The 11,220-nt window shown below is 42.8% G+C and overlaps 1 protein-coding gene across 1 annotated transcript; it reads left to right on the forward strand.

The window, feature by feature from the left end:
• Window positions 1–297: 297 nt before the first annotated feature.
• Window positions 298–11,171, forward strand: LOC122266511 (protein peste; the record flags this gene model as incomplete). The annotated part of the gene is given in 7 exon segments (XM_086554408.1): window positions 298–374; window positions 8,953–9,097; window positions 9,618–9,743; window positions 10,010–10,090; window positions 10,329–10,398; window positions 10,520–10,661; window positions 11,026–11,171. Coding segments are annotated over 7 exon segments (787 nt in total), but the record flags the coding sequence as incomplete, so codon positions are not given.
• Between the last annotated feature and the right edge of the window lie 49 nt (window positions 11,172–11,220).

Genomic DNA, 11,220 nt, shown 5'->3' on the forward strand with positions numbered 1-11,220 from the left:
ACACACACACACACACACACACACACACACACACACACATATATATATATATATATATATATATATATATATATATATATATATATATATATATATATATATATATGTATGTATGAAGAGAAAGAGAGAGTTGCCATAAGAATTATTATCTTATTCACTCCTCATCCCTTTCCCAATGAAATGAGTTACCCACAGTGTGAATCACCACATTCGAATGAAACCGTCACATCAAAAACAATCTACCGATTTGAATAAGGTTTCCTTCTGATGTGCCCAGCTGACTTTGGTTTCTCCTGAATGGCTAAGTCCGTGATACTAACTTCATCTCGGATTGACTTGAAATTCGAGAACAAGAAGAGCAGAAAAACAAATCGGTGAGGCATTTCCCTCGCTATTTTTTTCGCTCTCGCTCTCTCTCTCTCTCTCTCTCTCTCTCTCTCTCTCTCTCTCTCTCTCTCTCTCTCTCTCTCTCTCTCTCTCTCTCTCTCTCTCTCTCTCTCTCTCTCTCTCTCTCTCTCTCTCTCTCTCTCTCTTGTATGTGTTCTCTCATTACTGTTGTATTGCTGCTTTAGTTTATTTTCATAAAGATATCAATATTACTGTTTTACCATTATCCTTATTTAAATTATTACTTTAATTACTCATAGTCTCGTATCATAAATTTCATCACCACTGTTATATGCATACTGTTGGAAATAATCATCACCATCATCGCTATTATGATGATCATTATTATTATCATTCTATTATTATCATTATTATTATTTTACTATCATTTTTTATTATTATAATTATTATCAGCATTATCATTACTATCATTATAATCATCATTTTTATTATAATTATCAGGATTATCATTGCCATCATCATTTTCACCATCACTTTAATTACCATCATACCATTACCCTTATCCTCATCATTATCATGAACATGCGAAAACTGATAACAAAGTCTGACATTAAAATCAATAGCGTAGCAATTACTGTCACTAGTCGCTTTTTACCAAGATACTAGCCCCCCCCCCCCCTGTGTGGATCAATGACCTGCAACACTGATGTCTACACAGCACCTTCGCACTTTTAAAGATAGTTCGTGCACTTATATTGATAAAGTAAAAAAAAGGTCGAGTATGCATTTAAATTACAAAGCGTAAAAGGTTGCGTATGGGGAAAAAAAACACATGGGAATAATGATGATGATGATGATAATGATGTTGAAAATGATGATAAATCATGATTATGACGATCATACACAGAAGATGATGAGAAGGATGAGGATGATGATGATGATGATAGAATCGCTAACGAAGAAGAATATCGAGAGAGAGAAAGAGAAAAAAACAAGAAAAATAAAAACAATAAAGGATGAGTAAGGCCAACAAAAACAAACGACGATCAATATATCGCGTGTGCTTAGTAACCTCTTTATTCATAAGCGCCGTTGCATGACTTCTCGTTCCAACCTTCGAAAACCCGTGACCAAGAGACAGCAAGCCAACAGGATGTTTTTCGGATGACTAAGATGACTTTTTTGTGTTTGTGTTTGAGTGCGTGAGTGTTGCAGGATGATGATGGCGGGGAGGAGGAGGAGAGGATACAGAATAAGGAAAAGAATGAGGAGGAGGAGGACAGGATAAAGAAGGAAAAGAAGGGAGAGGTGGAGGTGGAGGAGGAGGAGGAGGAGGAGGAGAGAGAGAGAGAGAGAGAGAGAGAGAGAGAGAGAGAGAGAGAGAGAGAGAGAGAGAGAGAGAGAGAGAGAGAGAGAGAGAGAGAAGAGAGGAGTGAGAGAGAGAGAGAGTGAGAGGGAGAGAGAGTTGATTGTTAGAGAGAGAGAGAGAGAGAGAGATGAGAGAGTGGACGGGGTGAATGTGATAGGTGAAGATTGGAGATGGTTGTTGTATGTATTGTGAGAATTGTGGAGAGTAAGAGAGGTGGTGAGTAGAGGTGTGGTGGGTGGAGCCCGAGAGAAGAGAGATGAGAGAGAGAGACGAGAGAGAGAGAGAGAGAGGAGAGAGAGAAGAGGACTGAGAGAGAGAGAGAGAGAGAGAGAGAGAGAGAGAGAGAGAGAGAGAGAGAGAGAGAGAGAGGGGGGGGGGGGGCACTGGAGAAAGAAGCGGAGAAGAGAAAGAAATGATGTAAAAACCAGCTAAAAAAATAAAAAAAAACAAAAAAAAAAACAACGCCTCAAGGCTCGAAAGAAGCGGAGAAGAGAAAGAAATGATGTAAAACCAAGGACTAAAACAACACCTTCAACCCACACACGTACGGCGAGACCACGGGCGTACACCTCACTGGCACCGCAAATCGCGCGTGTTCTGAGTAAACTGCATCAGCGAAGTGTATGTGGTGATATGTTTTTTGTATTGTATGTGCCTTTACTTGTGTGGGAATGAAGCCTAACAACAAAAGCGGTAACCCATCTTTCTACAGGCCTTCATCTTCCTGATATTATTCTCTCGAAATGAAACTCCTTTGTTCACGCTCGATCATAGAACTGCATAGCTGGCCTCCACAGTGAGCCGCAGGTAAGGGATATAACACAGATTAAACTTCACAACAGACAAACATGCGTTGTCGCTAAGCGTGCGGACGTACCGACTGATGGCAGCGTGTTTTAGCTCGACTGACGCCCGCCAGAGGGAGGGTGACGCTACAAGTGCACAGTCCAGTTGCATCGATGCGTTGAACAGTTGGGAAGGGAAAGTCAAGTTATTGTCCGCACTATCGTCTTTATTCATTATCTCGTGAACAATACCTTATCAGCGACGTTATCTGTGTGTGGAGGTTGCTGGCACTCGCGAGGAACTGTGCTGCACCGGTGTTTCTTTGTAATGTCTGCGAAATATCCTTCTAAAGGATGATATACATCATTTGGTATTTATCCACGCTACGGATGTTATCCCGAAAATTATGAACTTTAAAGAAAGTGTCTTGATATCAGATATGAACGATATATATGTAACATTGGCGGTATGACAGCTCTTCCCAGGGATTGATTCATACTCATTGTCTGCCAGACGTACGACCACCGTGACATTTACGAATACCGAGTGTGTTTTGATACGAACTAAAACGCAACGGGTTGGAGCGCATCTGTTATTCATAACCGCTACTTACGTACTTTACTTTGCCATTTGTGAATCGATTCCAAGACTGTATGACCTTCGTCCTTAGTGCCATGCCGACGTAATTATCCCCCTGGTGGCCCGGGAACGAAGTAAACAGAAGTTGTCAACCTCCTTCAATAATATCTGACCCTTTGTCAAACGCCTCCCAGATGTCAAGGGAAGAGCTCACAGGCTCCGGGCTGGAGACTGACAGTAAGTGCAAATAAACCCTTTATGTTTGGTCCACTATAGTCTAAGGTTATCAAGTTCATAAACAGTACCAAATCTTTCCTGTTTCCGATAAACCATGACTTGTTATATCTCGTAAATAAAAGTGTATACATAATGTGCACTTGCATTATGCATACACACGCAAGCGCGCGCGTGTGTGAGTTTTTTTTATGTATTATATATATATAATATATATACATATATATATATATATATATATATATATATATATATTATATATATGGGGGGGGAAAAAAAAGGAAAAAGAAAGAAAAAAAAAGAAAAAAAGGAAAAAAAAAGAGGAAGGGGAGAGGATTTTAAATAAATAATATATATATTATTAATAATATATTAATATAATATAAATATAATTTTTTATTTTAAAAATTAAAAACATAACTTTCCCCCAAAAAAACAAAAGCAAACAAAAAAAAACAAAACCCAAACCCAAAAAAAAACAATTTTATTTTTATTAATATAAATTAATTATAAATTTATTTTTAATTTAATTATATTTAAAATAATTAAATAAAATATAAATGTTAGAAAAAAAAAAAAAAATTTATATATATATAATTATAATATATATATATAAAATTTATAAAATATATATACTATTATAAATTAATTACATATTATTTTAAAATTAAAATTTTATATTATAAAATTTTTTATTTAATTTTTTTAACATATTTAAAATCCCCATAAACAAAAACAAACAATTTTTATTATTATATATATTTAAAAATTAAAATAATATTATAAATACATATTAAAAAAAAAATTTTAAAATAAATTAAAAAAAAAAAAAAAGAAAAAAATAACCACACCCACCTCAAAACAACCCCAACCCCACACACAAAACACCCAACACACCCAACCACAACTCAACAACAAAAAAACAATTTTTAAAATTCTATATATATATAAAATAAAAATATATATATATTATATATATTTTTATTATTATTCTAATAAAAACCCAACCAAAACAGGCAACACACACACCCAAACACCACCACCAACCACCCAACCCTTTTCCCAACCACCAACCACACACAACACACCCCACAACCCACACACAAAACCACACAACACACACACACACAACACACACACACAAACACCCCAAACACACACACCACACACACACATACATATGAATATATAATTTTTAGGGATGTATGTAAAAAAAATAAAAAATAATAAAATAATATAAAAAAATATGAGTGAGTGTGGGTGTACATATTTATATGTATTTGTAAAATATGTAAAACGTATATGCCCCATTGGGGGGAAAGGGGCCAACCCCCCCAAGGTTTGAATTTTTTTTATAAATTTTTTCCAAACGGGGTGTTCCCCCCCCCCCCCCCCCCCCCCCCCCCTGTTGAAATTTTTTAAACCCGCGAGGACAATATATTGATAAAAATGATTTATTTTTTTAAGGAAAACCTTTTTTAATAAAATATATATAAAAATATATAATATATATAAAATATTATATATATACTCTCTCTCTCTCCGTCTCACACTCTCTCCCTCTTCTCCGTTAAATTCTCCTCTCTCTTCTCTCTCTCCGCGTTCTCACACTCTCCCCTCTCTCTCTCGCTTCCACTCTTCCTCTCTCTCTCAGTCTCACACTCTCTCCTGGTCTCTCTCGTCTCACCCTCTCTCCCTCTCTCTCTCCGTCTCACACTCTCATCCCTTCTCTCTTCTCGTCTCACACACTCTTTTTCCCTCTCTCGTTCTCCGTCTCTCACATCTCTCTCTCCTTTAACTCTCTCCTCTCTCGTCGTCTCACACTCTTCTCTCCTCTCTCTCCGTCTCACACTCTCTCCCTCTCTCTCTCGTCTCACACTCTCTTCCCCTCTCTGTTATCTCTCCGTCTCACACTCACTATCCTCTCTCTATTCTCTGTCTTACACTTCTCTCCTCTCTCTCTCCATCTCACACTCTCTCCCTCGTCTCTCTCCGTCTCACACCTCTCTCCCTCTCTCTCCCGTCACACTCTCCTCTCTCCCTCTCTTTCCGTTCTCCACTCTCTCCCTCTCTCTCCGTTCACACTCTTCCCTCTCTCTCCGTCTCACATCAATCTAACCCTCTCTCTCTTTCCCCCGTCTCTACACTCTCGTCCTCTCTCTCTCTCTGTCTCGCTCTCTCTCTCTCCCTCTCTCTCTCCGTCTCACACTCTCTCCCTCTCTCTCTCCGTCTCACACTCTCTCCCTCTCTCTCTCCGTCTCACACTCTCTCCCTCTCTCTCTCCGTCTCACACTCTCTCCCTCTCTCTCTCCCTCTCTCTCTCTCCCTCTCTCTCTCCCTCTCACCCTCTCTCTCTCTCTCTCTCTCCGTCTTCACACTCTCTCCCTCTCTCTCTCCGTCTCACACTCTTCCTTTTCTCCCTCTCTCCTCTCCGTTCCTACACACTCTCTCCTCTCCTCTTCTCAATTTTTCTCACACTCTCTCCCTCTACCGTCTCACACTTCTCCACTCTCTCCCTCTCACGTCCTCACATCTCGTTCCCTCTCTCTCCCTTCCGTTCTCACCACACTCTCCACTCTCTCTCTCCGTTCTCCAACCTCTCTCTCTCTCTCTCACACTCTCTCCCTCTCTCTCTCCGTCTCACACTCTCTCCCTCTCTCTCTCCGTCTCACACTCTCTCCCTCTCTCTCTCCGTCTCACACTCTCTCTCTCCGTCTCACACTCTCTCCCTCTCTCTCTCCGTCTCACACTCTCTCCCTCTCACACTCTCTCCCTCTCTCTCTCCGTCTCACACTCTCTCCCTCTCTCTCTCACGTTCTCACCATTCTCTTTTCACTCTCTCTCTCTCTCCGTCTCACACTCTCTCCCTCTCTCTCTCCGCTTCACATTCTTTCCCTCTCTCTCTCCGTCTCACACTCTCTCCCTCTCTCTCTCCGTCTCACACTCTCTCCCTCTCTCTCTCCGTCTCACACTCTCTCCCTCTCTCTCTCCCGCTCCCACTCTCTCTCTCTCTCTCTCCCTCTCTCTCTCTCTCCCTCTCTCTCTCCCTCTCTCCCTCTCTCTCCGTCTCACACTCTCTCCCTCTCTCTCTCCGTCTCACACTCTCTCCCTCTCTCTCTCCGTCTCACACTCTCTCCCTCTCTCTCTCCGTCTCACACTCTCTCCCTCTCTCTCTCCGTCTCACACTCTCTCCCTCTCTCTCTCCGTCTCACACTCTCTCCCTCTCTCTCTCCGTCTCACACTCTCTCCCTCTCTCTCTCCGTCTCACACTCTCTCCCTCTCTCTCTCCGTCTCACACTCTCTCTCTCCGTCTCACACTCTCTCCCTCTCTCTCTCCGCTTCACATTCTTTCCCTCTCTCTCTCCGTCTCACACTCTCTCCCTCTCTCTCTCCGCTTCACACTCTCTCCCTCTCTCTCTCCGTCTCACACTCTCTCCCTCTCTCTCTCTCTCCGTCTCTTCCCTCCTTCTCCGTCTCACCTCTCTCCGTCTCTCTCTCTCCGTCTCACTCTCCTCTCCGTCTCACATCTCTCTCTCTCCACACTCTCCGTCTTACTCTCTCTTCCGTTTCACACTCTCTCCCTCTCTCGGGTCTCACACCTCTCCACACTCTCTCTCTCCTGTCTTTCACTCCTCTCTCCCTCTCTCTCTCCGTCTCACACTCTCTCTCTCCGTTCAAACTCTCTCCGTCTCAACACTCTCTCCGTCTCTCCTCTCCGTCTCACTCTCTCTCCCTTCTCCGTCTCCGTCTCACACTCTCTCCCTCTCTCTCTCCGCTTCACACTCTCTCCCTCTCTCCGTCTCACACTCTCTCCCTCTCTCTCTCCGTCTCACACTCTCTCCCTCTCTCTCTCCGCTTCACATTCTTTCCCTGTCTCTCTCCGTCTCACACTCTCTCCCTCTCTCTCTCCGTCTCACACTCTCTCCCTCTCTCTCTCCGTCTCACACTCTCTCCCTCTCTCTCTCCGTCTCACACTCTCTCCCTCTCTCTCTCCGTCTCACACTCTTTCCCTGTCTCTCTCCGTCTCACACTCTCTCCCTCTCTCTCTCCGTCTCACACTCTCTCCCTCTCTCTCTCCGTCTCACACTCTCTCCCTCTCTCTCTCCGTCTCACACTCTCTCCCTCTCTCTCTCCGTCTCACACTCTCTCCCTCTCTCTCTCCGTCTCACACTCTCTCCCTCTCTCTCTCCGTCTCACACTCTCTCCCTCTCTCTCTCCGTCTCACACTCTCTCTCTCCGTCTCACACTCTCTCCCTCTCTCTCTCCGTCTCACACTCTCTCCCTCTCTCTCTCCGTCTCACACTCTCTCCCTCTCTCTCTCCGTCTCACACTCTCTCCCTCTCTCTCTCCGTCTCACACTCTCACCCTCTCTCCCTCCCTCTCACCCTCTCTCCCTCTCTCTCTCCGTCTCACACTCTCTCCCTCTCTCTCTCCCGTCTCACATTGCCCTCTCCTCTCTCCGTTCTCACACTCTCTCCCTCTCTCTTTTTCGGTCTCACACTCTTCCCTCTCTCTCTCGTCTCACACTTCTCATCCTCTCTCTCTCGTCTCACACTCTCTCTCTCCCGAATCACACTCTCGCCCTCTCTCTTCTCCCGTCTCACACTCTCTCCCTCTCTCTCTCCGTCTTCACCACTCTTCCCTTCTCGCTCTCCCGTTCTCACACTCTTCTTCCTCTCTCTCTCCGTCTCCACACTCTTTCCCTGTCTTTCCGTCTCCACCACCTTTCCCTCTCTCTCTCCGTCTTACACTCTCTCCCTCTCTCTCTCCGTCTCACATTCTCTCCCTCTCTCTCTCCGTCTCCCACTCTCTCCCTCTCTCTCTCCGTCTCCCACTCTCTCCCTCTCTCTCTCCGTCTCCCACTCTCTCTCCGTCTCACACTCTCTCCCTCTCTCTCTCCGTCTTACACTCTCTCCCTCTCTCTCTCCGTCTCACACTCTCTCCCTCTCTCTCTCCGTCTCACACTCTCTCCCTCTCTCTCTCCGTCTCACACTCTCTCCCTCTCTCTCTCCCTCTCTCCCTCTCTCTCTCCGTCTCACACTCTCTCCCTCTCTCTCTCCGTCTCACACTCTCTCCCTCTCTCTCTCCGTCTCACACTCTCTCCCTCTCTCTCTCCGTCTCACACTCTCTCCCTCTCTCTCTCCGCTTCACATTCTTTCCCTCTCTCTCTCCGTCTCACACTCTCTCCCTCTCTCTCTCCGTCTCACACTCTCCCTTCTTCTCTCCGTCTCACACTCTCTCCCTCTCTCTCTCCGTCTCACACTCTCTCTCTCCGTCTCACACTCTCTCCCTCTCTCTCTCCGTCTCACACTCTCTCCCTCTCTCTCTCCGTCTCACACTCTCTCCCTCTCTCTCTCCGTCTCACACTCTCTCCCTCTCTCTCTCCGCTTCACATTCTTTCCCTGTCTCTCTCCGTCTCACACTCTCTCCCTCTCTCTCTCCGTCTCACACTCTCTCCCTCTCTCTCTCCGTCTCACACTCTCTCTCTCCGTCTCACACTCTCTCCCTCTCTCTCTCCGTCTCACACTCTCTCCCTCTCTCTCTCCGTCTCACACTCTCTCCCTCTCTCCCACCCCCCGTTTTCTCTTCTCGCTTCTTTAACCTCCAAATTGAAATCTGAATTTTTATCTCCACAGAGAATACCGTGAGAAGAAGAACATCACCTTCAATGCCAACAACACAGTCACCTACTTCCAGCAGAGGTGGTGGGTTTGGGACGAGGAACTTTCTGGCAATAATTCTCGAGATGACACCATTGTCACCCTCAATACAGTGCCAGTGGTGAGTTCTTTATCATTATTATTATTATTATTTTTTTTTTTACTTTTATGAATAATATTGTGGTGTGTATGTTGTCACCATGCACACTGTCCTTTTTTTTTGTATTTATTGGGTTTTTGTTTCTAGAAATTTGATGATTTTAGTTTACCAGTCAAAATGGCTTTTGGTTTTTGTTAATTTGGACTATGAACCTGGATTTTATTATATTCATTTAATTTCCTTGTTTTAATACTTTGGTAGTGAAAAAGCATTATGCATATTCGTCTTTTACAAAGCATTTAAATATTAAAGCATATACTATTAATAAATTTGATGAGCAGTGGTAAATATCTGAGTTTATTTATTTATTTATTTTTTTTACCTATCACATGGTTAGAATTACATTTATTTATGAATCCCATATAAGACACTTTTTATAAATGCAACTACATTCTCACAAGCTTTCTATATTCCTAATCAAATATGCAGTTCTCTAATCAGTTTGTTGAAATTCAAAATCTTACATATGATTTTGTTCCAGGCAGCAGCATGGTCCGTTCATACAAGTGGTTTTCTCCTTGGTCTTCTGAACAGTATGTTTAATAGTGTCAACGAAAAAGCTGTCGTCACCACCACGGCTGAACAAATCCTCTTTAAGGGTTACGAGGTACTGCTGTGGAGCTCCCCTCCCCCCTTTAGTTTTTTAACGGTTTTATATATAACTTCATCATTTTATGATATTGTTATTGCATCTGGTGGTAGTAGTAGTAGTAGTAGTAGTAGAATTATTACTATTTGTATCCATAGAACAACTGCTTTTTTTATGTTACCATTATTTTGATTATCATTACTGTTATCACTATTCCTTTTTGAATGTTATGGCTATCATTATTATCATCCTATTTAATAATTATTCTGCCTGCATCTTGAAAGGACCCAGTGCTGGATTGGCTGAAAGAACACCCATCGTTTGCGAGCGGCATCAGCTATGATAAATTTGCTTGGTTTTATGGGGTGTGTATCAGAATGATGGTTTATTCTTTATGTGAAATATATAGATATATTTTTTTTCACCATGCAGTAAAGCATCTCCTCTTCTTCTACTTTTACTCTGCACTCTCACACTATCCCCAATCTACTGTCTCTCCTACTTTACTCTACTATCTCTCTCCTTCCCTCCGTCCTTCTCCCTCCTACATTTACTCTGAATCATTTCTAATCCCCCTCCCCCCCATTATTCTCATACCATCAGCGTAATTTGACAACGTACTACGACGGATTGTTCAACATGAAGACAGGAGTAGACACCCTTGAAAACTTAGGTGAGGATTTTTCCCCCAAGAATTTTAGGTTTTGTCACATTGTTTTTGCTACAGGTGTGATTTATCACCTGTTTTGTTTTGTTTTTCCATTTCATGATAAAGATCTGTTTGTTATGCGCAGGCAAGATTGACTGGTGGAACAAGACTCGAGCGACCCCTTTCTTCTCACCTCCATGTAACAATGTTACCGGCTCTGCTGGTGAGATGTTCCCTCCTAACCAGAAGCAAGACGATATTGTTGTCTACAGTTCTGACCTTTGCATGTGAGTCTTCCGTACCGTCACTCTACTACTCCTTATTTGACTCGCCATACTTCCCATTTCCTCACTGTATTCCCCACACCCACACAATAGTCACCATGGATATAGTTGTGTTGGTTTTACCTTTTTTGGTGTAAAGAGGTATAGAGCTATGTATGATGTGGGAAAAGAAGGCTTATTTTTAATTTTTTGAACATACTGAGCATGTTTTTCTTCATACCAAGTAGTTATTTTACAGTTCTTAAAAAAAAAAATTTGTGTAGGAATATCTTTATGCTACTTCTCTTCATGGAATGAATAAAAATTAGAAATTAGATTGAAATGAAAGTGCTTTGCCATACATGTGATTCTTATGCCTTTCCAACAGGAGTGTGAAGCTACATTATAAAGAGAATGTAACCATTGATGGAATAAAAGGCTACAGATTCTGGGGAAGCAATACCACATTTGCTAATGGCTCTGTTGTTCCTGGAAATGACTGTTATTGTGTCAAGGGTACATGTGCTCCTACAGGTAAGGATCTCATAGTATTTTTGCTGACAGTAATGCAAGTTTATGAATC

Source organism: Penaeus japonicus, unplaced genomic scaffold, assembly GCF_977035675.1.
Source record: "Penaeus japonicus unplaced genomic scaffold, GWHDUDI00000001_assembly GWHDUDI00000029, whole genome shotgun sequence".
Lineage (NCBI taxonomy): Eukaryota > Metazoa > Arthropoda > Malacostraca > Decapoda > Penaeidae > Penaeus > Penaeus japonicus.